Raw genomic sequence first — 27221 nt, 5'->3', positions numbered from 1 at the left:
TGTTGCTATTACAGCTATCTGGAGCATGTAAAAGGGATGAAACTTGTAATTTTTTTTAAAAAATAGCATTTAGGACAATTCTCTTAGTTGCCAGCTCTTTGGAGGGCAGTACCAAAGCAGTTCTTGTCATCCACTGAGGGAGGGGAAGGGGCAAGTGACCTGCACTGTGTCTGCTGGGAACTCCTGCAGGTGCAGGGCTGGTTCCACTCCTGGGCTCTCCAGAAAGCTGCAGTGCCTGCCTGGGTGCCAATGCTCAGTGTGTGCTTGGGTCCTGCCAGCCCTGAAATCCACCTCTGCACTCGGATTTGATGCTGCTCCCTCTGCTGTGCCGAGGACTGGCTGAGTGTGGCAGGTAAGGAGCATCCCCTCGGTCCCCTGCCTCCAGAGTAGGTTTGACCTTTGCTGCCCCAGTGGAAGGGGATGTGCTAATGGCTCTGTGTGGAGAAAGATGATTTTTCCTGGCAGCACTTTTAGGTTTGCTTCCAGAGTATGTACAGTTATCATTTATGTGCCTTTAAATTCTTTCCTTTACTCAGAAGAGGTCAGTGCATAGAAAGAGAATTTGCATTATTAGGCTGCTGGCACTGACCTGCACTTTCCACTGTGTGTACTTGGAATACAGTTTGGTGCCTCTCCTCATTTGTTTCCTTTTTCCCTTCCCCTCTTTCTGCTCCCACCTTAATAAGATGTTAGCTTTTTCTTTAAATGATAAATATTTTAAAATTTTCAGTGATCTATTAAATCACTTCCTTAATTTCTCTGGGAATCTTTAGGATTGCACATTTGATCTCTTGCAATGTGAAGAGCCCAGTGAAATGATTGAGGCGTTTGGTGCTTCAGTCCTCAGTGTGCTCAGGAGACACCAAATTTCTGTCCTTGTTACTAGAACAAGAGCTTTGAGAATGTGGGATCTAATCCTGTAGGGTGCCATAGCTGTCACTCTGAGCTGGTCAGTTTGCAGATGGGGAAGCTGCTGATGGGGCTCTGGGAAAGGAGAACTCCTGGCCATGTAGTTTTGAACCACTGTTAATGTCATGATAAAGCCTACCTTGGTCCATGAGGTATTTCTGCTACTTGGAATCAATGTTTTTCAGAAAGTAGTTTTCCTTTAGGTAGGAAAATCATTTTTTGTTATGAAGAGAGTTGTAACTAGGGAGTCTCTGGTGCAATCCATCAGCATGCTCAACTCATAGCTGAAAAGCTGAGGTTTGAGCCCATGCATAGATGGGTTTTTCCTTTCCTCTGCCCCTGTCAGGAAGGTTGGAGTTAGATCACCTTTAAGGCCCAGCTCAACCCAAGCCATTCTATGATTTTGGACTGCAGGGTTTTGTCCACACAAGGCTGTCTGTTGTAAGGTGGGATCTGTGTTTCTGATGGCAGTTCCCAGTAGAGAGGAGAAAAGGAGCTGCCTCTATAGCCCCACAGTGATCTCAGGGCTTGGGACTGGGGATTCAGTGGGTGTACTGCCATATGGAATGGCCAGGGCTGCCTGTGATGGGATGATAATAAGTTGTGCTTCCTAGGAACCAGTCCTATTTCAGAGCACACAATGGAAATAATACTGCTTCTGCTGCTGTTTTGCTCTAAAAGAGATATTAGGTGAGAAATAGAGTAATTTAGAAATAACTGTCTTCTCCCAGCTGGCTGTCGTGGCAGCAAAAGCCCCATAACAGAGCCATTCCCTGAGCCAAGGGTATTTCTAAACCACTTTTAGTTTGTGGAAAAAGATTTGCAAAATTTTGAGTGGTTTGGGAATAAGAAAAGTCATTTTACAAATCATTGTCTGCTGCAGGAAAAGCAATTGTTGTGGACATAAAACACACAATATGGGTGTTTTTAGTGTATCAAGTCACGTGACAAATCAGAGGGCTACCAAGGAACATCATTTCAACACTGTCAAACAGCTTCTGCTCTGCCTGCATGGTGATTATCCTCTCAGTTTACACAGATCTTTGCACTCCTGTGGTGCTTTAATAACATCACTGTTACCCCCTGACATCTGAATTCTCACAGCACCTACAGCCATCATTCACTGTCAGCCCTGGGCTGGGGTTTCTCCTCCCTCACCGTGGGCTCAGACATCCATCAATCCATCCATCCATCCATCCATCCATCCAGGCTCTTTCTGACACTGCTTCCCATGGCCCCAGAAAACAGCCTGCAGAGTCTCTGGGTGATGTGCCTGCCTGCCCAGAGGCTTCAGAGCCTGGGCAGGCAGCAGGAGGAGGGAGAGGTTTGAGTTCATTAGCCCTGGCTGCTCCTCAGGATGATGCTGCTCATACCAAGTTATTTGTGTGGTGGGAGATGGAGGGGAGGGGGGAATCCCCTTTGCTCCATGGAGCTTACAGGACCAGGTGAAAAAAGACATGGAAGGGCAGGATTGAGGTGCTTCTGACAGTGACTGTGTGTGATAAATGCCTTGAAGAAAAGGAGCTGGACTTGTTCTCCGTTCAGTCTCTGCAGCCAGGCTTTGGCCTTGTTTGTGCAGGTGTCAGTCACAGTGCCACTGCTGACTCAGTGCAATGGCAGCATTCTCTGCTGTCAAGGCACCGACTTGAGAGCAGTTATTCCACTGCTGACATCCCAGAATAGAAGCCAGTCGCTTGTCTGGGCTGGGAAGAACCAGGGATGGCTGGTGGCTGGCTGGTTTTTCTCCCTGTTGGTTGTTTTTTTGGTCTACTGAGAACTAAACATCTCTCCACGAATCAGGCACTCCCTGCTCCTGGAGCATTGGAGCTCTCTGAGCATTTTGTATGAGCAGGACTGACACCAGTGGCACTGCTGTGTGCCCAGGAATGTCTGTGTGCAGCCAGACATGGCAGCACCCAGGGCAGGGTCTCTGCCCCATGGGATGAACAGAGTTATCTGTGGCAGTGTGCCAGGTCTGTCACTCCTTCAGCAGCAGCTTTAGTAGCCTGCCTCACTTTTTGTTGTTGTTTTGTTTAATATGCTTCTTGTGTTATTTATCATGTACTGTCATTATCTGTTATTTTATCACAGATTTTGCAAAAAAGATCAGCCTCTTCTTTTATGTTTACCTTAAGCACATCTGATGTTCAAAACTTCCATACTCTCCCAATGCCATTTTTTTCTCAAAGACATCCAGGCTGTGCTGTGGCAAGGCTGGACTGTACAAGTGTAGATGCTTCATATCCCAGAAGGATCCTCTTGGGATGCAACATCCCAGCTTGTGTTACATGATTTAGTGCAGAACCCCACTCCAGGTTCTCTCTGACTGGTCACTGCAGTTGTGTGCTTGGTGGCAATGTGCTTGGTTTGGGGCTGTGAGACAGGGATTGGGGCACTTAGTCAGCATTATCTGTTCCATCTCACTCCTCCAGTTGGTTAGGTCCAAAGGTATTTTGGATACCTAATAATTCCAAACCATATTTCTAGAAGAACATCAGGAAAACCGTCCCCAGTATATAAAGGACTGTGTTAATGAGACTGAGCTCCTGTGGCTGAGATTGCAAATCATTTTCAGATGCTGTCAGCATCTTTTTTTTTGTGCTTTGTCTCTGTCCTCCCGTGACCATTGCTTGGAGAGCTGTGTATGCACTCAGAGGAATTGCTTTGCGGGGAGGGCTCAAATATCAAAGTGGAAAAAAAGCATTCAAACTTAAAAGCTGACCATAAAGCCCAGCACATCATTTTCAGGAGCAGAATATTATTGTTACTCTGCTGACAAACTTCTTTTGAGGGCAGTAGCACACTCCAGTACCATTTCAGATTTGTCTTGAAGCCACACGTAACCAAAATAAATATATGGTTACACAAGGAACTGTATTATATTCCTGCTCCCTGCTTCCAAGTCTAATTGTAAAGTAAGCACAAATGCAGCATGCCTCCCTTTGTGGAGGTAGAGGGCAAACCTCCTTCCACCCACAATTCTGTGGATTCACACCTGGGATTAATTAATGAGGGAAGCAAGTGCAAGGGAGGTGGGTTTGTCCCCTCTTCTAAGGTTCTTGGATCAGATGTGGAGGCCTCCTACGGAGAAGACAAGGGACAGGTAGGGAGAGGCACCAAACAGGCTCCAGAGAGCAGCCACGTTGCAGGGAGAGCAGAGTGTGGCTTTGGGACACCGCCCAGCTTGGTGTGAGTGACTGAAGCCCAGAGGATTCCACGGCTCACATGAATCTCTGGTGATTTATGCAGCTGGTTAACATGGCTTACTGTGGCAGTGACTGACAAATGAACAGACTGCCCAGAGAGGTTGTGGAGAGCACTGGCAAAAAGGTGCTTCTGTTGACCCTTCTCTGAGGAGGGGTGTTGGACTAATCAATCTCCAGAGGTCCCTGCCAAGCTCCACCATGCTGTGGCTCTGTAACAGAACACAGCTCTTCCGAATCCCAGGGTAAGGTTTGAAATGTAATGTTTACTGGATCCTGGGCATCTGCTCTGCTTTGATTAAATACTGTCAACAGCAGTGTGTGATCAGGCTGCACATGCACAGGTGGTCTATGCATATGCATGTGTACCTGCAGAGTCCCTCCATATGCAGGCAAACCAGCACATCCAGCCAGCCTGTCAGAAGAAAATGTAAAAGATTGCTAAATTCCAACTAAACAGAATTTCCAGCTGGAAAAAAAAAAAAAAAAAAAAAAAAAAAAAAAAAAAAAGAGGAAGGATGTGTCTGGGGAAACCTGGCCATGTGCTATTCCTGCCTCCAGGATCTTATGTTAAGCTCTGTACTGAGCAGCTTCTCCTTAACGCTCACCTAATCAGAGGGCCTTTGCACACCAGGAACAGTAGATTCATCGCTTGATTATGTGGTAGGTTACTTACTGTTCATGACTCTTTTTATTCTTCTCTTCAAAGCTCCCAAGCTGTTCCAGACAAGGGGAATAATGTGAGTGTGTAGTTGTAGAGAAGGGCTTGCTGCTTTTCTCATACAGCACATCCAGCTCATGTGGGCACAGTCAATTCGTGCAAATTCAACTGGTTTAGTTTATGCGCATTGCTTGTAAAAAAAATAAGCTGTAACAAGAGTTTAGTCTGGCAGTTATTTGTACTGCTTTTTATTGTAGCTGTGTGTTATGGTTCCTGTGTGTTTCACTCCTCTCTGCGTGGCACGGCTGCAAAATGCACGAAGGGAAAACGCTGCCAGTGGGGTGAGCTCGGAGCTGGAGACGGGAGGAATCGGGGCTCAGTCCTTTGTACCCATAGGAGTACCTGGATCTATTCAAACCGGCCGACACCTCCCTCCTGCTCCTTGCAGGGGCTGTGGGATGGCTCGGTGGCAGCGCAGCCAGCTCGGCCCCACGCACGGCGTGGCCACCCCTAGATGGCGGTGATGGACCGGCGAACGCTCTGCGGGATCGGGAGGGCTCCTGGCGCATCCCGGGCTGATCCCTCTGCGGGACTGCAGCTGTCCGGGGAGCTGCAGCTCGCCTGCAGAAAGGTGCAGAGTCAGGTCTCTGTCCAGCTGAAGTGGACAAGTAATGTACCAGAATCTGGCTCAAGTGTTAGGATGAATTTACAAACTGTTGTGAGATGGTTAATTCTGAGAAACAGCAGAGACCTTCATTTCTGTAATGGAGGTTTGCTATTTCCTTTGTTTGTTGGTTCCCTTGAAAGAACCAATCCGTAAGCACATTTATATACTAGAGTGAAGCAGGAAAAAAATCAAATCGGCCAGCACAAATTGCTCTGAACTCCTGGGTTTACACTAACAGCATGCTGTGTTTGGACTCCCGCACAGCACAGTCCTGCTGTGCAAGCCACCATCCCAGGGGTGGACTGACCAGGAATGAGGGGACAGAACCTTCCTTATTAATGCCATTTGGTGCAGGAATTGTTTCCATGGAGAAACAGCTTCCCAGCCTCACCTTTCACATGACTTCCTTCCTCCTGCATGTCAGGTAGGAAGCGGGTGGTGAGATTTCCTGCAGCATCCTGTGATGCTGTGAGTGGTCCACATGTCTCTGCCCAGCTTCCACACCTCTGCATCTGACTGAAGGATATCTATCCTTCCTCTTTTTCCCCAGTCTGTTGTCATCATTTTGCTGGTTAGCTGCTTTCTTTACTTCTTCTGCACCTCTCATCCTGGTGCCAATAAACAAAACTCCACCACACTTCTCAGTTCTGCAAAAAAATGATGAAAAGTTGTTTGAAATCAAGTTTGAGGTGAGGACAGCTTCAAGGCAGATACATTTTTTTTTTTCTTTGGGCATATCTAAACCTGAGCTGCTGCTGCACATTCAGGGCTGTGCTGCATGGCCACGTTTGTAGCTGGCTCTGGAGCTGCAGTGTGTGCTGTGCAGGTGCCCACTTTGCCGTCCTGTGCTTTGTGTACTGTGGCACCAGGGTTCATGGGCCACAAAGAGCTTGTTTCAGTGGCAGGGGCCATCAGCACACATGTCTTTGGCAAGGCAGGTAGTGTGAAAACATCAACACTCTTCCCTCCAAGCACAGAAAGATGGGGCTGGTTCCCAGTTTGTTGTCTTTATGTTTAGCATTGACTCCAAGGAGCATATTTAGAAGGGATGGAAACACAATCTGCTCATTTTCATTTCTGTGCTGCCGGTTGAGTCAGGACCAGGCTGACACTGTCCCAGAACTATTACTGTTTCTTGGTACACTGAGACATGTGTGTGTTTTGGTTACCCCTTGTCCATTAGCTCATGGACCACTGTGTCCATAGCACAGAAGGTTCTGTTGCTTTTCTTGGCCATCTTCACTCCTCACGTCCATCTTTGGCTGGGAGCCAATGGCATGGGCACCAGAAATGAAACATCTTTTATTACCAAACACAACCTTCTGCATCAGAGCATGCCTGGCCTTTCAAGAAGCTGTCCTTTTGGGGACTTTTGCTTTGTTTGTTGAGAGCTTTTCCTGAACTCATACATGTCATGACCCAGCACCTATTGCTAGCACATAATTCCAGCACAATGAACTTTTAAAAAGTACATATATAGAAACTGCTGGTAGGGAGCCTAACATTCCTAAAGAATGTTTCTGTCTTCAGTGCTGTTTTCTACCTTCACTTTGTGGGTTTTGTTTCTCCAACTCTATCTAGCTGCAAGGATTCATCTTAAATGGAAGTGACACAGCAAAGCCTACTTTGATAGTTTGCAGATTTAAAAATAGCTGCCTTAACATAGGTTTTCCTTCCAAGGTAGAATGTACCTTCTATTGGAAAACATTCATGCACATTGTTAATGCAGGGTCTCTTTTCCATAGTCAGTCTTGCAGTGAGTCATCTGCTCTCTGGCCCTCTGTATCAACATGCAAATAGGTGGGAATTAGCTTGGTTTCTGAAATTCTCTCTTTTGTACTGACTAAAAATCTGGGGTGGTTATTTTTAAATATTTCCCATTCTCCAGACAAGATGTGAATGTAAATGCAACGAAAGTAATGTTGGATGTTCTCCCTGTACCAATAATGTAGCTGTAAAATGCTGTGTTTTTATTAATCTGGTGGAATGCTATTCCTTTTTTAGACTGGTGTCAGAATTGGGACAATTTTATCTGAAGAGTTTATTGTCTCAAGAAGTAAAAATAAATTGAAGTCACTGTAATTTGGGAATATCTCAGTTTTTTATCTCAGAGCTATATGAATCAGTATCAGCTGAGCACCTGGCTCATGAAAATCAGCTCTTTTTTTTAAAGAATATAGTTTTTAATTTGGAAAGGTAAAAAAGCACTTGGATTCTTTCTTAGAATTTTGGGGCAAACCTTGCACACCTGGAAAAGTGTCTACTTCTGCTAACTTCAGTGTGGTGTTGTTTTTCCATGTTAAATTGAGAACTGGACTCTTCCTGATGACACACTCAGTGTTTAGTGAAAATATGTAAAATATGTATAATCATAAGTAAACAGAATGCCTCAGGTCACAAGCCTTTACTCCATGCCAGATCAATCAAAAATTCCTGAGGACAGGTCTTTTGCTTGGCCATGGCACCTGCTGGACCCTCAGTGCTGACACTGATTTATGGGCTGTGATGTTGTGTGAGGAACCAGTGGTTGCTGGAAAGGGTTGCACCCTCTGGAGAGGCTGGAAGGTGAAATTCCCATGGGACAACTTAGTGATAGAACAAGGAGGCTCCTGTGGCTCAGATCCAGGGAGGTAACAGCACTGCTGCATGTTTTAGTGGGAGAAGGGAAGGACTGAAAGTGCAGAAATATCAAGCATTGTATTCATGTGCCATTCCCACGCCTTTACAGACAAGGTCTGACAACCCCAAATATAGTTTCCACAGGCAAGGGTGCTGAAGAGCCAGATTGCTCAACACTTACACAAGTGAGCCCCTGCTAACTCCTGCTCTCTGAATCCAAACTTGTCTGCTTAAGGAAAACAGCCAGCTCAACTGATTTGAAAATGAGTGTTGAAAGATTTACGGAAATTCTTGTGGGACCGTGAGGGCAGGAGGGAAGTAAGTTTGTCTTTCTCTTGAATGGTAACAAAAAGAGCTTCATGTCTTTTGTCTTTACCTACTCCAATTTTCCCCTTTTTTTGTTTTCATAGTTGAGAAATATCAGATTATATTTGTTTATTCATTCATTTTTAAGACAATAACGAGCCCTTCCAAGCTCTTGGTTTCCCTAACTCAATTACAGTGTAAGTATAATTAAACCACAGTGTTATTGAGGATATCTGTTCCTTAGATGCTCTGCCAGCGGAGTAACCACCACATACCTTTTCATTCCTTGGCAGTCTTCACTAGAAGGTGTCAAAAAAGTGTTAATAAATCACAGTCAATTTAGAGCAGGAAATTAAATGTTAACACTTTAACACACTTTTCATTTTTATTAGTAGTATTTCTTCTTTTGTTTTGCTTGTTTGCTTCTTTGCTTGCTTTGTTTGTTGGTTGGTTTGTTGGGGTTTCTTTTTCCCCAGAGAGAGAACCCACATGTGTTCTGGCAGAATGTCTTATGCTGAGGCCAGAAGCAGCCTGTGAAGATGACAAATTACCTAAATCTGAGTGTTTCACACCTCCTAGTCAGAATTGATGATAATTGTGTGTATCAGCAACCATTTCTGAAATCTTGTAGATTTTGTAGGAAGGATACAGTGATAAATTGTGAAATTGAAAATAACTTTTCTTAAAGGAAGACCCTCAACCTCAGAGTAGGTCCAAAAGTGGCTGGAGCTTTGCCATAGCATCACTGATCCATGGAGAGGATAAAAGAAAATTTTGATGCCAGTTCTTTGACATCCTCTTGGAGCCAAAGGAGGTGACACTATGGCTGCACTTCTCCTGCTGTTTTTTCTGCAGTCCTCCCCCCTCTCCTTCACTCTTGTGAGGTGCTGAGTTGTAGATGGCTGAGTCTCAGCTGTTCTCCAGACTTTCCCCTGTGCTGTGAAACACCCAAATTCCTTCACTGCCAGCACTCAGCTCCCTGTCATCAGCTTACTCCCAGTGTCACAGCCCAGGTCTCCCACCAGCCACATCAACACCAAGCATGGTGGCAGAATGGACTCCTGCAGAGATTCTGCTTGGAGACCTTAAGACAGACCCTGTAAGAACTCCTAAGAGGAGTAAATGCCTGTGGGTGCCACCTTGTGTCCTTCCAACAGAAGAAAGAAGAAACTCAGTGCCTGGAACTGCAGTAGCTGGTCAGCAGCACCCTGAGGTCATATGTCACTAAGGTAGCCCATAAAGTGATCATACCTCATCGTTAGATTGTCATGATCTTTTTTTTTTTTTTTTCCCTGAGATTCTGCTTGCTTGTTTTTGACACATTGGTTAAGTACTGCTGTGTCCTTGGAGTTCCAGCAGCAAACCACCCCCTAAATGCAGTAAAGTGGGCCTCAGTCCAGTCCTCTTTGTGCAGCAGCATTTTCAGCTGTGTTTCAGCAGTCTGGTGGTGCTTGGCTCTGCTCTTTTGATTCTCTTGCTCCTCCAGTACCCACAGAGCCCATTTGGACTTCTGCAGCTGCCATCACTGCTCTGTTACAGCCTGCAGTGGAGAAGAGTCTCAACCTGCCTGACCCTGGTGTGGCTGCTCCTGTGGCCAGCTCATCTGTGTGTTTCTGCAGGATTTCTGCAGATCTGCTCTGGCCACATTCCCATATTGGCCTGTGCTGAGAGGTGCTGTAGAAACACAGAACACCTTGGGTTGGAAGGGACCTTAAAAATCATCCAGTGCCAGCACCCTTGCCCTGGGCAGGGACACCTTCCCCTAGACCAGGGTGCTCAGAGCCCCATCCAGCCTGGCCTGGAACATGTCCAGATATGGGGCAGAAGTCTTTGCTTTGCCTCAATATGACCAAACTCTTATTTTTCCCTGATCACTTTGATCAAGATAAATGAAATCAAAGTGTTTGCTTCCTGGTTGGCAATTTTTTCCCCCATACTGCAAATTTCCTTTCACTGTCCATGGCTTGTAGGAACAGCTTTTGGTAAGCCAGAGTAAAAACTATTTTCAAAGTACTGTGCCTTTCTATTTAGGGAATAAAATTACTGTGAATTAACTCTTAAGGAGCTTGCACTGGTTAGAATTTTAAACCTTAAAACAGGTCTAAAATACTTCGCAAATCTATTAAAATCTGAGATTTTAAAAAAGGGGCAAAAAGGAAGATAGACTTATTCTATGGAGGCAAACAGGGAAAGAAATAAGTCCTTTGGAATTGCCTAGGAAAGATAGGCATCTGCACAGCTCCTGCTTTACAATTCAATAACTTAACAGTTCAATAACAGAAATTAAGTGTCTTTCAGACACTTAAGACTTAAGTTCTTGTCACTTGCTTTACAAAGCACAATCCTTTTCTAATGCTTAACTTACAGTGCCGTTTGGTCTACTAAAAACATGCTAATTTCTTTCTGAAGCTAATACAGTCCTTCTGATGTCCTCAAGAAACAAAGCTTAAAAAAATCCCTCAGTAATGGCTCAGGACATTGTGTTTCTGTACTTCAGTTTACAAAAGTGAGAGTTCAGAGGAATGGTGATGCTGCTGAAAATCTTTCTACTCCCATGACTGTCTGAATCTTGAAATTAAATTTTAAAAAGGTGAAAAAAAAAACAGAACAAATCTCTAGACCTTTAATTATAACCTGATCATTTTGATCACGGCAACAAATATAACAAATGTGAGGCAAGTATGTGTGTGAGAGTGCAGGACAGAGAAAGGTTTAGGGCAAGGATCAGTGGAAAATCTTTAGAAATGATGTAAGAGAAAGCAAAGGCAGTGATTGGAGTTTGTAGCTTACACCAGACACTATAAAAACTCTGAAAGAAAGCTGAACATTAAGGATAAGTTAGGAGGAAGAACATAGCAGGACCAATAAAGTTGGAATTGCTTGCATCCAATGCAAGGTAAGAGGAGTGAGGGCAGAATGTGTTGGGGATGATTTGTCTTCTGCTCTCTTTACAGAAGCATTCTTCCCTTCTGTGTTTTCCTCTTTTTGATGTTTTCTTCATTTTTTTTTAAATTAACAGACTTGTAAAAGGTATAAAGATCTGATGGGAAAAGCACAAGTACTTTTTCCAGTACTTTTTGCTTTAGAATTAAGATAGTAAGGTACCTATCACCTAAGTTTTTTGGTAGTAAAACTGAGCTACAAATATTCAGTGGAAATTTATTTCCTTCAGTTAATCAACCAATATTTAAACAGAATGTGTCAGTGCATTTTGCAACAGTGACAATTTACTTCTATGCTGTTGCAGTGCTTTGCAGTAAACTGCTGTCTGTTTATATTGTTATGGATTTTCCTTTTGTGTAAGTTATTGTCAAATGCATATTACTTCTTAAAATAAGCTGAAAGCTGTGACAGAATAATTCTTTTGCATTGCTAAATATCTTATGTGGTAGACAAGTTTGCTACATCTAATATATTGGAAAACATGAGATAAGTTATTTAGGAAAAGTCTTTAATTTATGGATCTGCAAAAGGGTTTTACCACATCCCATTTAGACAAATGATCCAGATTCTGCTGCATTCCTGCAATAATAGAATAACTGCAAAAACATTCCTACACTAACAGAGTAATTATCATTATCCAGTGATCTGGCTAGTTCAGCTTTGTGCCCCTGTAACTCAAGGCAGACTCTGATTCTGTGATAGTCATTGTGATTTCTCCATTCTGAGTTCAAAACTATTTCACTGGGGTTTTTTTCCTCCCACACTGGAGCTGTACAAGTAAATACATGCAAATAACGTTTGGCTTAGATGTCCAGAGGCTACAATAAAATTCAGAATCCACTAACTTTTGAAGCACTAACATGCAGTGCCCTTAGCTTTCCTTACTTGGTCTTTCAATGTGCAATGATTGTTCTCTTGTGGGGAATGCAGAGCTGAAACCTGAGGAGCTGAGAGGACATTTTGTGCCTCTGCCCACTGCTTAACTCAAGAGATTTATTATTGCATTTATCTGTCTCTGCTCACCTGTATTCAAAATGCAGCTCAACCTACTTTTCCTGTAAAATACTTTGAACATTATGAGGAATAACAGACAAAAACACCCAGCTCAAACCAAGCAAATCTATGGTGTAAATAATGAGAAAACTGCAAAATACAGCTGACTGGACCTGGCATTCTTCATTTCTTATAAACACCTGCCAATCTGATTTCAGCATATTAGGACTTTGTTTTCATCCTTGGAATGAATGACAAGTGCTTTTCTGGGCTTCTGGAATAGCCAATTAAAAGACCCAACAGTTGTAAGAGCTCTGTTAGACTCTGGCAAGGATTGCAAGTGCTTGCAGCTTTCCTTCTCTTACTTAACTCAGAGAGAGGGTTACTCTCTAATTTACATTTGCCATGCATCTCCCCCAAGACTTTTCTTCTTCAAGTAATACCCTTGATCAGAATGTTGAAGTGTTCTTTGAGTAAATCAGTATCAGTGTTTGAATCTTTTTAAGAAATTCCATTGCCATTCTCATCTCTGAAAAGCTTATCTTGAGGGGTATTTTTATTATATTTCAAATGGTCTGTTTTTCTATTGATAACCTATTTTGCTAACATACTCTTTATACCTGGTGTGAAGATCTTCTACTTATCACTTCAATGCTGTTAGGAATAATTTTTTTCCTAATATAGAAAACCACAATCTATTTCTTGATTTTTCTTGATGGAAAGATTTCTTATTTTTGCTTCAAATTCTGAAGATGGCACTCTAACAATGAAAAGTTTTCAGCTCTTGTGGAAAAGAAGAAAGAAAGCTGAATGTCAAATTGTTGGAAATGTTAAGAAAAGTTGGCATGTTTAGTCAGTACATATATAGACAGTGTAGGGTTGAGAGTTTGTTGGCAATGAAGAATAGTCTAATCATGTTTTGTATTCCATTGTACATACCAGGAATACTGCAGCTCACTCAATTATCTTTTGAGGAAAGGTGCAAATAGAATTTTCCCACTAAGAGATATTTTTTTTGCACTTCATAGCAACCTTTTTTTAAACTAAGCCCCTTCTAGATGGGCTTCATCACTTCTGTTTGTCTGCTGCTTCATGGTCTCCTACTTTTATGGTGTATATATATGAGTTTGGGAATTTTAATTTTTGAAATCTGTTGCTAAAAATGGATTTATTACACAGTGTAATAGTGTAAATGTGTAGCCAGCTTTGCAGAATGTCCAACCTGTGTCCTTCCTGCCCATTCTAAAGAAAATTGTCCTCATTTTTTCTGTATGGCCGTTGGTTTCATGCCCTGTGTTCAAGGGAAGAGATGAGAACCATGACTGACTAGTCTTTTCACAAGTGTTTGCCCACCTCTGTCAGTTAATTTGCTCCTGAATCATGCTTGTGTCTGTTCAGCCAAGGTGCCCTGGCGGGGCTGTGTTCATTTATACACTTCTTGAACTCTTCATGGGAATTAGAGGGTCCCCTTTCCATCCTTTCTCCACGTGATGCCAGTGCTGCTCCCACAGCTTTTGTGTCCTCTGTGGGCAGGATCCATGCCAGCCCTGCAGCAGCTAAACCACTGAAACCATGGCATAAAACTCTGTTTTATCTACAAGTGGTAGGGACAGCTGTGTGCTTGAGAAACTTCTGAGCCAAAGCACAGCTGTCAAACAGGCAAAGGTGACTAATGTGGTGATGTGAGAGCATGTCAGGACTGAACACCAGAAATCATGGTACAGGGAATGCAGTTATTGAAATGAAGGCTTTAGAAATCAATCAATGAATCTTGACTACCTTGAGAAGGCTTGAAGGAACTTCATTTTCAGGAAGTGAAGCATGCTTGACCTTGAAATACTGTCTGACAAAAAGTTTCCTTTGGGACACAAAAGTGCCTGGTTATCTCAAAATAACTAATCATATGCCTCTTGCATAAATCTATGAATTTTAAGTTCTCTCTGGTTCCACTAGATGAAACCTATCTGCCTCTATATATATATATCTATATAGTCATGAAACTGAAAATAGAAGGAAAATACATTGTAGAAGTTGTCAGTGTCTGTACCATGTATAACAAAATATATGGCATTGTTTAAAAATCTATGCCTACTCCAGAAAACACATTATTAATAACATAAAGAGCCTGACACTGGCAGCTTACATTTCATTTTGTCACCAAAGCCCCATGTTTCAATGTGTGGCTCCAGTATCTTTTAGAAAGCAATGTGTGAGAAATGCTCCATATCTTCTCTGTGAGATGACAACAGAAACACCACTCTAACCTATTTTTGAGATCTGCTTTTTTTCTGAGGGTGGGATTTGTTTTGTTTTTTATCCTTTTTCTTTGACATTTACATAACTACAAGATTGCACCTGAGACACACAGGGTCCTTCAGCAGCTCTGAAATCACTAGGACTGGTGGTAGAGGCAGTATTTTTTGCTTTGTGGTGATATATATGATCACAGGATACCTTTTACAACTTTTAAAAGTAAGGAAAATTTGTTCCAGCAGGAGCAGACTTCTTAGAGCTTCACACAAGATGTTTTTTTTGGTTCTTTTGGTAAGATAATCATCCATCATAATTTTTTTGGCCAAGGTATATTCCTATTGGGCATATAATGCAAACATAACAAGGCCAGTGTGAGTACTCAATTTGATTAATCAATTCAATTAAGATAGGTAGCAGCAGTTAATATTCTATTTTGTGGTGCTGGAGCAGTAACAGAATATCTCAGTAACTGGTTTGCAGACCTGATTTCCCTCAGCTGGGCAGGATCTGCACAGTCCCAGAGACCTTCCTGGCTAGCAGGTGATGAAGTTCATCACTTCCCAGCGCTGTCCCAGTGTTAAAAGAGGAGCACTGGAGGCCAAAGAGGCACTGCAGGAGCTCCCCAATGCCTGTGGGACAGCCAAGCCTTGGTCATTTTGGCGGCATCCAGGCAAAACCTCCAGGCTTGGCCACAAGGTGCTCGTTGCAAGAGCAAGGTCCTGGTTTGCAGGTGACCTGGGCATGTCCCGTGCTGGTGGCACAGCCACGAGCAGAGCACAGCCATCAGGACACACTGGCAGCTGGAGTGAAGGATTGCAGAGCAAGGCATGATGTCTTGCCTCAGTTCTCTTGCTAACAGGCCAGTAAGAAAAATAAGTCCCTTGTGATTTATGCTTGCAGAGTAATCTCCACAGTAATGTGAAATACCGTGGTTCAAATGGATAAGAACAATGATGGCTGTTACCATTTTTGACAGGCAATGGGTTTGGAGCTTGGTGATGAATTGCATTCTGTCTGAGGTTTGTTCAGCCCACTTATCTTCAGGATGTCATTTCGGGTTTTGTTTTTCTGTCTGTAAGAAAAACATCTTTTAAGTCCTTTGGTTTGATGTTGGAGACTTAACAGTTTCTGTTGGGTTAAGTGTTTTGCTTTCTTGTGATATTTTCTTGGAAAATGGCTCTGCACTGGTTCCTAAGTAAAAGTTTTGTATGTTTATCCTGCTTTGATAAGGTAGAATACTGTTCTTTCTTTTATCTTTAATTTTATTTTAATTGGACCACAACAAAGATACCTACATATATGAGGAATTTTAGTTTTGACACATTTCAAGCTAAAGTATCACTAAGACACATAAATATGTCTGAATTTCAGACTTGCAATTACATTTAGAGAAGGGAAAACCATATTTTACTTCAGATAACACAAGACCCTGAGATACTACAGACATGGAATTATACACCAATCTCTTGACCTAGGTCTGTGAAGTTGGCGGTGAAGAATTTTCTGGAAGGATACAATTTCAATACAATCAATTTCAAATTCAATTAAGGGTGCATCTTGAAAAGCTTGTCAGAGCTTTGCTTATTCTCCTTCAGGAACAAATACTGTCCAGCCTCTCTCAAAGCCTCCCTTGGAATGTGTCAAGGTAAAATATGGATGGGGTGAAGCAATAGCCAGTGCCTGGCTGGGAAAACCCCTTTTTGGCCAGAGGGCTCTGCTTGACCAATTGCAACAAATAAACTCAAGGAGAAATACCAATAACTTCTTTTAATAACTAGGGTCCTTTGACATGGCTGAAGGTGGTAAAAGTAAGTCCCAGATGGGCAGAAGAAAGTGTGATTTTAATTGTATTTACATAATCCTCACTGCTTTATTAGTTCTGCAATTGCTTTTCTAAAGCCAAACTGTTCCACTACAATAACCCTGCCTTTTTCTCCTGCCTTGGTCCCATTGCTGCATGAAAATCAGTACAAGAGGGACTTGCTGGACTCAAGTTTTGCTCCCTTTTCAGTCAGTGACACCACCTCTTTAGCTGCTTATTTCTTTGGGAAGTAGAGCCAAGGTTTAAGTCCTTAAAATTTCCTCCGCTTCTAATTTCACTGGCGTTGAGTTCTGACCAGTTAATCGAATGTCTTTGGTGCTGCAGGTGCCTCACTGTTTATTTTCATTAGTGTACCAGTTGCTATTTTTAGCTCTTTAGTCTTTGGCTTGAATGAATACCAGCACAGATCTTAAACCATATTAAACCTATGTTTTTAACCTTGCCCTTTATTTTTACATCTCTGTATCCAAATAATCAGGATGTGGTTATCTGTGAAGGTAGTAGACTGCTACTTCAAATTTCAGTGCACACCCACATACAAAAATATACATTGTAGAGGGTTCCAGCTTTAAAAAAACTCAGGCCGACCTCTGTGTTAATGTCAAGCAATGGCTGTTGCTGTGGGGCTGAGAGACCAGGTGGTACCAGGTGGCTTAGGGCTTAGACTTTGTCCTTTGATTCCAGTGAATCTGTTTTCCTTACCCCTGCAGAGAAACCAGCAGCTTTCTTCCTAACTGCCCATCCCCTATGGACAATAATAATAATAATAATTTATGTGTGTATATATATTCATATACTCTTTGTGTTTCTGCTTTGCCAAGTGGAGACTCAGCAAAGAACTGTAGAATCAGACTTGAATTATACTCTGGGGCAGGACCTGGAGACAGAGAAAACAGCAAATTAGCAGATGCCTTTGGCAAAAGGCCCCAGCCCAGCTCTTCCTAACATCATCTGAAACATTCCCACCTGGGGAATTGAAGACACATCAGGTTCTAAGAACTGGATCCAGACAAGGACTTAAAAAATGTAGGCTAAACTCATGTCCAGAGGTAACCAAGCACCTTCCCCATCCTGAGCCTCCCAAAACTCCCTGCATTATTTAAAGGCTTGGTGGGCATCTGCAGTTCTGCAGCTGTGACACATGGTCAGAACACCAGCAGTCTCAGCAGCCCTTCCCTCTGCGAGCTTATTGTGAATAATTTTATTGCAAGATGCCATTGGAGGTTGTGGCTCCCACTAGATCATGTTGGGAACTAGCAAAACTCAGCCTTGCCTTCAAAATACTACTGGAGGGGGGTACATGACTTCTGTCACAGCTTCAAGCGCCTCTCCAACATGTGGGGAGGTCAGGGGCAGCCTGGGCTACAAAGCCAAAGGCTCCCTGCTGACAAGAGAGGATGCAGTTCATCTGGTTTCAAGGCAGGTTTGCATTCCTCACTGCTGCTGCTGCTGCTGCAAGGATTGCACCTCTGTGCAGAAAGGAATCCAAAGATGGGCAGGGCTGTGTAGGAAGGAGCAGAGGAGGGAGCTGATTCTGCATGCAAGGGTGAAGAGCATTCAGCTGGCATTATCTTTATGCAGTGACTCTGACAGATAAAACTTATTAACAGCCACGGGGAGAGTCTCCCTTTGTTTTTACTTCTTTAAGACCTGCGGAGCAAGACTCCTTAGGGGATGCAGCTGTGGAGTAATTTATAGGTTGTTCTCCTTTGCAGATGCTGCAGTTCCAGCTCGTGGTGGTGCATTTGGCCCTTGTGATTGCCCTGCTGTGGTGGAACTCCAGCTCTGTGCTCCTTGCACAGGCAGCTCCGGAGGTAGGTGAAGGTTTCTGGTGAGGAGGACACTGGAGTACCCAAACACTGTTGGAAGGTATAGGATCAGAACTGACTCTGTAAGGGCCAAGGAGGAGCCTCAAGAAGAGAGAGATGCAAATTGCATGGCTCTAGGGGAACAGGCTGAATGAGGCCTCACCCAAATTCTCACAGCCTCTCCCAAACACCTGGGGATATTCTGTGTGTTAAAACATTGTCCAGTGGATAGAGAACTTCCTGAAGAGGGAAAGGAGGTGATGGAAGGGGGAAAGCAAACTTCTCCAACACTAGAGGGAAAGTTTAATTCTTTTTCTTACAGACCAATAATAGCATGAGAAAGCTGAAGCTTTCAGAAGCCAAAAGGAGATCCCTGGAAGAAGATCACCTGCACAAAAACTACAAATTAAAGGAGATGGACTAGACCAGGAGGGGGAGGGAGCAAAGTCACTTCACTTGCCTAAGCTTGCAAAGGAAAGCAGCAGATGAAATGGATGAGTTGTCTCGTGTTTCACCCAGGATGATATGTAGGGGTTGCACCTGAAAATACTTCTACTGCATTCCCTATTTTTGTGTCATCTTGACATAAGGCAGATTTGGCAGAAAAGGTATTTATGTAATGGTTTCATGCCATAAAAAAAAAAAAAAAAGTCAAGTATCTAAAAGTTAACTCAAAGTAGCACTGTTTGCCTCTAGGGTTTTTACATGGGTTTTAAGATCAACTTAAACATTAGATGGCTACTGAAGAATGCTGATGGATCCCTCTACCTTGCTCTCTGTCTTCACATAAGCATGACCTGATTCTCCAGAAGTGCTGCAGCAGCTGCTGTTCTGGTGCCACAGGCACCTGGTATCCCGCCTCCATCAGTGACAGATTTTTGTGAAAAGAATAGAAGAACAGAATATCTTTGCAGAATTCTAGATCTAGAGCCCTGCACTGGGCCAGGGCATGTTTTAGCTGCTAATGAGCCAGAATCTGTCTTTGAACCAGTTTAAAATCTCAGTATCCACAACATTCTTTGCCAGTGCATTCCCTTCATCTGTGTGCTGTGTTTAAAAAGTAACTATTTATTTTAAATCCACCATCTGGTGACTTCACTGGGTGGACTGGGAAGCTCTTTCTCTTGAGGAAAAAAGTTACCAGTTTTTATTCATTTCATTGCTGTTCCTAAGTTTGCAAACCCTCCACTACACCACCTACACCCACTCTCATCTCTGCTTATCTGTGAAATTGTACTTTGTTCAGTGGTTTACCAGAAGAAAACTGTTTTCTACTTCTGATTATCATTTAGCTGTCACTTTACTTCTTACAATTCCATTATATCTTCTGAAGACAAAGTGGAGTTGCAAGGTATTTATTCAAGAGCAGAGCCTCTTTTTGCCATTCTACTTTCAACTGTTATTGTAGATATTTATCCCCATTAATGGAAGGGTTCAGTCTTTTTTTGAATGCATCATTTGGTTGCAAACCTCTATGAAAGTTTTATAACCCTAAAAGAGAACAGAAAGGACTGTTCTGTGTACTTGAGGCTTACAAAAAGCAGAGTCAGGGGACAATGTGAGATCCTTTATAAAGGTTTCAACAGTGTTACATCATTGCTGTGCTCATTGTGGTCCTGTGCTCCTCCTCATAGGAAGGTCACAGTTTTATGCACTCCATCCCTGTCTCCCACCCATCAGCAGTGGGGAACATCCCCACCACAACTGGAGTAGACCAGGATATTGCATCATCCATGTGCTGCCTTCCTTCACACATGTACTAAACCCACCACACGTGAATAACAACAATAGTGGTGTGCTGCTAAAGAGAACAAAACCTGTTTGATGCTGTAAGCTGTAATGTTTCTATCAAATTCTGTGAAGATCAAGTGAACAAGAAGATGCATTTCATTCAAAGAGACAATGATCTGAGCTCGCTTCTGTAGGCTAACTGCTGCCCTGTATTTTTCTGCCACATGCAAAGCAACTATTTCACTTTGGTTAGTTTCATTTCTTTCTCCATAGACCCCAGTATCCTCAGCTATTCCCAGTATTCTTATAGCAGAGTTTGGTTTTGAAATGATCTTAAACCTGATGTTGTAATTCAGGTTCAAACTGCTGTGTCACTTCAAGAGCATGTTCTTTCCTTTCCTCCTCCCCATGTAGGTGTTACTGCATAATTTCTTTGAATGCCAGGGCTGAGTAAGTTTTTTTGGGGCATTTTTTGCATAGCAATTAATTAATTTCAGATATGGATGGAAACTTCTGTAGAAGTTTTCATTACTACTTATAAGCATTCATTAAAAAAACAAAAATCAGTTTCCTGAAGACTATCAGAATGTATATTGGAGTCAGGCAATGGTGATTGCATTTTCCAGAAGGATTAAATTACTCAGCTCATGCCATAAATGATACTAATCACAGTGCTGAGATAGGGATAGTGGGATGGCCTGCAGAAATCGGCCTTGTGAAGTAACAAATTTTAATATTTCTTGCAATAATAATGAAAGCAAGTTCAATTCTATTAAAAAAAATCCAGACTTTGAGAGCAAAATCTTGTTGATGGAAACAGGCCACATTTCAGAGAAGGAATTTAGTTTTGAAACACTGTCCCAATTTCAGTGAGTGTCCTGGTAGCTCTGTATTTACAGGACTGCTCCTATGACACTTGTTGAATTCCTTTTTCTTTCCTGGGACTTGAGCAGCCAGCAAACTGAAATTTTACTGCTTTCTTCTGCAGCCTCTGAAGCCTTCTGCTGCTCTGGATGTGGGAGACCATCCCATTGCCAGTGAAGAGAAGTCAGCCACCAACCTGGCAGCCAAACTGTTCCTTCTTGATGACTTGGTGTCTCTGGAGAACGAGGTGACTGAGACCAAGAAGAAAAGAAGCTTCCCAGGATTTGGCTCCCCCATTGACAGAATTTCTTCATCCTCTCTGGATACTAAAGGCAAACAGAGGTAAACTCTTAAATGCTCCTGCAGTGATACAGTTGGAGGAAGGCTGTTGCTAGGTGCTCTGGACACTGATGGGTTAGCTTTAGGCCCCAGCAGGTTTGCTGTCAGTTGAGAGGTGCCTCTGATCAGAAACCTTTCAGACAGTGTGTCACCCTTCAGGTGAGATGCACAGTACATGCACTAGTTCATTTATCCCTACAGTGCTGCACAGCTACCATTCAACATTCCAGCACTTGTGATTTTCCAGTACACTTCTTTCCACTGCTGTGAGCTAACATTCAGTTTAAAACTACATTTCTGATCATGAGCTTTGCTAAAGCAAGAAATGTGCCCGAGGTTCACAAGCAGAGGGGCAGGGCTGGGTGCTCCTGAGACTGGGATGGAATAAAGGTGTGGTGGAGTGGATGTTTTGAACAGAAGGATGAAGGACACATCATGAAAATGGGCAGGCAGACAGCAAAATGAGCTTCAAGACCTCCATGTGTGCTTGAAGATGAACTTGTTTATAACAGGGCTAAGCAAAGAATGATGCTCGATGTGGCTGGGATGAGACAGAGTTTGGGGCACAGCTTTAGGGGCTGTTCCCTGTATCTGAGAGAGCTTGCCTCTCTTGTTCTGCTCTTCTGGTAACCATCTTCTCTTGGATGGAATCCCTAATGCCACAGAGTATTTAATAACGTGCTTAAAGCTTAATCTGGAAATGGAAAGTATTCATGAGAGCCAGTCAATATTACAAGTATTTTTTTCAAACAAAGTTTTGCAATAGTTTCTTGTTGTTTTTCCATTTATCCACCCAGTCTGCCACTAGGAGTGTTTGGCTGCAGCCAAAAGTGATAAAATACAAAAATCTTATAACCTTAAGTAGAATTATTCTGTTCTGTCTGCCTCTTCAAGATATCAAAATCAGCTCACTCTTCATTTGCTTTTAGCATGTTTTCCCTTTCCAGGCAAAGAAAAAAAAAAAGGTAACTTTTGAAGCTGTAATTTTTGCAAAGGTAAATGGTGTTCTCAAATTTTCTTTTTTTTTTTCTTTTTTTCTTTTTTTTTTTTTTTTTGATAAAAATCTTTCATTCTGTATGCAGTACAAGGGAAAAACGAAACAAAGAAACAAACAAAAATTTTCCCCAAACAACAGCTAAAAGCAAACAAACAAAAACCAAAAAGGACTGAGCACCCTGTCACAGTGGCTCAGCCCACAGATAACAGCTCATTCCTGTACGAGCCGAGCCAGTCCCCTTTGGAGACCAGGAAACTGATTTGTGAGAGCTGACAAAGAGATTGAGCCCCCCAAATCAATGCAGTGTGTGCAGTGCCGGGCACAAAGCAGAAACTTTTGGAAAAGAGCAGATCCAAGTTCCCTTCACAGCTTGTCCTGACGCCCACCGATGACAGGAGAGCCCAGATCCTGGCCTGGGTTTGTAGCGCTTTGAAAAGCACGGGAAAAGCGTGCAGGAGGCAGGAGAGAGAGAAAGATCCACAGGCAGACAGAGAGGAAAAAAAAGCCTTGTCTAGGATTCCCGCAGGTTCTAAGCAGAAAAAGCCACTTTGTCCCTCGTCCGCGACGGCACGGGGACGCTGCGGAGCCGGGGGTGGCGGGGCTGCCGTGGCGCGGGGCGGCCGCAAGAGGGAACGATGGGCTGCGCTGCTGCGGCACTGCTACAGCTCCATCCCTGCTCCGAGCGCTGCTGCAGCCCCTCATCCCTGCTCCGAGCGCTGCTACAGCTCCATCCCTGCTCCGAGCGCTGCTACAGCTCCATCCCTGCTCCGAGCGCTGCTACAGCTCCATCCCTGCTCCGAGCGCTGCTGCAGCCCCTCATCCCTGTTCCGAGCACTGATACAGCCCCTCATCCCTGCTCCGAACGCTGCTACAGCTCCATCCCTGCTCCGAGCGCTGCTGCAGCCCCTCATCCCTGTTCCGAGCACTGATACAGCTCCTCATCCCTGCTCCGAACGCTGCTACAGCTCCATCCCTGCTCCGAGCGCTGCTACAGCTCCATCCCTGCTCCGAGCGCTGCTACAGCTCCATCCCTGCTCTGAGCGCTGCTACAGCTCCATCCCTGCTCTGAGCGCTGCTACAGCTCCATCCCTGCTCTGAGCGCTGCTACAGCTCCATCCCTGCTCCGAGCGCTGCTACAGCTCCTTATCCCTGTTCCGAGCACTGCTACAGCTCCTCATCCCTGCTCTGAACACAGAGCATGGCACTGGTACAGCTCCTCATCCCTGCTCTGAACACTGGTACAGCTCACAGGCACCTCTCCCCATGCCTGCTCTGGGCACCGAGCAGGGCACTGGTACAGCTTACCGGGCAGAAACACCGCCCCGTCCCGCCCCACCCTCGCCATCCCCTTCCATTCCGGGGAGTACACTCCCCCTTTCTCCAGGCAGGCTCAGGATGGCTCTGACAGCACAAGTGTCCTGCCTGTGCCTCCCCACCTGCAGGGAAAGCAGTGCTCCCCTCGAGGTGACAGGCTGAGCATCCTGGCTTTCCTTCTCTTTGCCTTCCCTAGGGCTTGGGGCAGCAGTTCTGGATGCCTGAAGAAGGGACAGGCCAAACAAAAGCTCCCCTTCCTCTGTGATGTTCTCTAAGTGCTCCAGCACTGATGTGGTGCTCCCCTCACACGGGATACACCACCGATTCCCAATCCTGAGCTCATCTGGAAAGCAGCTGGGACAGAGCCAGCAGGGCTGTGGAAGCTGGGATGATGCATTGGATGCAGCCCGTGCCGGGGAGGTGTGAGGGAAGGAGCCTGCTCGGTGAGCCCAAGGGCTGCACGGCTCTGGGTGGGGTGTGCACAGCCCCAAAGCCCCAGGGTGAGGCAGCTCAACAGTGCTGGCACAGTTAGCCTCGAGTGCACCACAGCATTCCCTCCTGCTTGTTACTTTGCAGTCACCAACTTACAGAACAAAATTTGGTTTTATTTATATTCCTCAACAAGGACCGATAAAGAATTAATCTTTCAGGGCTTCTCTTGCACTTGCATTTCACTGACAAGTATTTCTGAGGGCAAAAGTTGAGGTCGTTCTCAGCTGCAGGAATTCTTGCCATTTCCACAGCTAATTAAAATAAAACTTCTGCTGGTGGAACAAATGCTCCAAAAATGCTGAATTAAGATGGGAAAATTTACTATTTTATATAAAAAGAACTGCAAAAAAATATAGCTGTGTAGAAATTCTTTCACACATTCCTCATACCCTCATTCATCAAATTGTCAGGAAATTTACCACATACAGGGAAAAAAAATCAACCCCCAAATCTTCCCATTTTCAATCTCATCATAGGACTGCTGCTATACAATTTTGATGAACATTGCATTGCCAAAGAACCTACAGAAAAACCCTGTTAGAGCATCTCTGACTCGTCCCCTCTATTACTGTGCAATACTTTCTACCCCCTTGCTAATCTTAGCCCCAGCTGGCCCTGGAGCTTTCAAAGACCCAGGTAATGGGTCACCTGCAGTGTGTGATACCATGCAGGAAACAATTCCCCTGTATAAATGCCGTGTATCACCTTTCTTTTATGAATAGCAGTTAACCTGTGAAGTTACTTTGCTGCCAAATAAAAATAGGGATAGTGGATTAAACTCAGCCAGTCTGTAAAACAACTGCAACTGCAGCCTTTTGTAAGACAAGTGCAGCATCTTATTTTTAAACCCTCACATCTCTGACTGCTCCTGCACACTGCTCTACCTGAGCAATAAGGTGTTAGTGGGATGAATGCAGGAATCAAACATGTAATAACATAGATGTCTTTTCCCATTTGTTTCCCTCCCTCTCTGCTCGATTTCCTTGTGCAGGAAAGTGCTGGAGCTGCCCAAGAGAAGGTTTGGAGTTCCTCTGGACCGGATTGGAGTGAGCCACCTCGGTGACACCAGGGGTTAGCAGCTCCTGCAGGTAAGCCAAAGCATTCCAGCTGTGGGCAGGCTTGGAGAACCCAGGTGTTCTCTGTTGCTGGAGGTACTCAGTCATGTCAGCTTGGGGCTGGGGAATGATGGCTTCTTACAACATGGAAAGCCCTAATTTCCCACTGAGTTCCTGTCTACAAGCAAACAAGTATTCCTAACATTTGAATCTCCTTCACTCTACCTTACAGTGTGTTTGCCCAAGCCTTGCATTTCTGGCATTGGAAAATGTAATGTTTACTGCTTTTCTTTTGCCTACAGATGCTTCTATTCTGAATGAGTGATGCTGTATTGGAAACACTACAGAATTTTGGAAGATGCCTCACCGCATGCCTTGTCATTGCCTAATGATACAGCACTCAAGGAATTGACCTCCAGCAAAATCTGTTTCAAGCTGCATTTTACAAAAGTTGCATTTACAAATAATAACATGTTCAGTTCATCAGGTCAGAATGCTCACAGCTGTGCACAGTGTCACTGGTAGGAGGGAAAAGAGAATATGTATATATTTTTATTGCATGGCATTTATCTGTTAAACTTGCAGAATTTTATTATTCTAAGCAGGACTGAGATTTTTTTTTTGATTGAAAATAAAACTTCCAGAGATGCCAACAGCAGTCCATGAAAAGCAGAGAGTTTGCTTTGTACATTTCTTTCTGGAGGAGAGCTGATCAGTAGATAAGGGGAGGATATAGCAGTTATGGGACTAAGCTAGAATGCTTTTGAGCTGCTGTTTGGGAGGAGATGTTTTCTGCCTTCACTGGGAGTTACTCTGAATAAGAAGTGACAAGACCTTAGTATTTGTCCTAATGTTTTGAGTAGTCTCTCTCTTATCTCTGCACCATATTTAGACATGTTTTCATCCTATGGCAGATCCTGAAATGTGGTGGGACTTTCAGTTGATGAATACATTTCACTCCTCCCTATGGATAACATAGGATAGTGTCCAAATATGAGGTCATCCACTTCCAAGGCCATCTGCATCATATGCCTTATTTTAGCCTCTTGATGTGTGCACAGGGCATGGTCAGAATCCAGCTCTAAAAGTTCAAGTATTTCTCACTCTACTAAAATGTAAACATGTCCTCTCCACTTCATTTCAGAGTAAAACAGGTTATCTTAAATCCTCTTTCATCCTTTTCACATCTTTCCAGATTATAAAATACAGCTGAGAAGAGCTCTCTGCTGACATCTCAATGCTCAGATTCCCAGTTGATGTTTTCTAAACCTCACATTCTCTCTCCTTCTTGGACTTTGGTCCATATCAGATAAATTCCTTGGATTGCTATTCTGGGGTATAAATCATCCTTAGCATTGCAAAAGAAGATCCATTGAGAAAGGGATTATGCAGGATTAAGAAAAAAAAAAGTTATTCTTGCCAAACAGCCTGTGTTAGGCAGGAAGCAATGCTGGAGATGGGAATTAAGTGTTAATTTCCTGATCTTGTATGAAGCACAAAGCACCTGGCCATCAGCTAGCAAAAAAAAAAAAAAAAAAAAAAAAAAACCAAAAAAAAACCAACCCCACCATAATCAAACAAACAAACAAAAAAAAAAACCTAAAAAAAGTATTTGGGAAATCAATGAGACTTAAAAGCTATTGTGAGGGTTGGGACTTTGGGACAAATGCCCTGGTTCAGCCATGGTGAGAGATGAGGCTCCCACTCAGAAGGGCAGATAACATCTAATTCATGTGCTCAGACATAGCAGGAGCCTTTTCCATTTTCCTCCTTGCCTACTGCCCTGCCCAGAGACCAAGACTGGCCCAGGCATAGAAAATTTGCAAGAAACTTCACTTTTATTGATATTTCTAATATAGGCTGATGCTGCTGGGAGCAGCAGCACAAACCAGTGACTCACATCCAGAGGTGTCCCTATCTTTACCATCTGCCAGAGCACTGCAGCTGAGTTAGGAGATCATTCCCCCTTCGGTGGGTGAGCTGTCCCTGCTTGTGTGTGAGCTGAAGCCCTGCAGATGCTTTCCAGACAAAGCTCTCAAAGGTCAGTGAATAAAAGAAGGCCTGTAAGTCCATATATTAGGATTTTGGGTTTTTGCTCTCTGCTTTTCTCCTGGTCACACTGCTAATTTTCTGCCTTTAAGCTTCCAGGTGAAGGGTCTGAGAGCTGGGCTCGGTGGGTGCACGTACACTGACTGACTCAAGAGTTTCTGCCCATGCTAGAAGCAAGCCTGCAAATGCACTCCCA

At 43.7% G+C, this 27221-nt stretch overlaps 1 protein-coding gene across 2 annotated transcripts; it reads left to right on the top strand.

Moving 5' to 3' along the window:
- On the top strand, positions 1-25648 carry OSTN (osteocrin). 2 transcript variants are annotated; one of them, XM_059855486.1, is made up of 5 exons: positions 1-352; positions 18092-18190; positions 20904-21121; positions 24913-25009; positions 25279-25648. In XM_059855486.1, the coding sequence occupies exons 2-4, from the start codon at positions 18092-18094 to the stop codon at positions 24995-24997; spliced, it is 402 nt and encodes a 133-aa protein (XP_059711469.1). In that variant the 5' UTR covers positions 1-352; the 3' UTR covers positions 24998-25009; positions 25279-25648. The 2 variants fall into 2 exon arrangements, with proteins under 2 accessions (XP_059711469.1, XP_059711470.1); XM_059855487.1 differs by lacking the exon at positions 1-352 and adding an exon at positions 11216-11261.
- Positions 25649-27221: the final 1573 nt, after the last annotated feature.

This window comes from Haemorhous mexicanus, chromosome 10, assembly GCF_027477595.1.
Source record: "Haemorhous mexicanus isolate bHaeMex1 chromosome 10, bHaeMex1.pri, whole genome shotgun sequence".
NCBI classification, from domain to species: domain Eukaryota; kingdom Metazoa; phylum Chordata; class Aves; order Passeriformes; family Fringillidae; genus Haemorhous; species Haemorhous mexicanus.
Note: the sequence above shows the minus strand (reverse complement) of the source record. Positions and strands in the feature narration are given on the sequence as shown.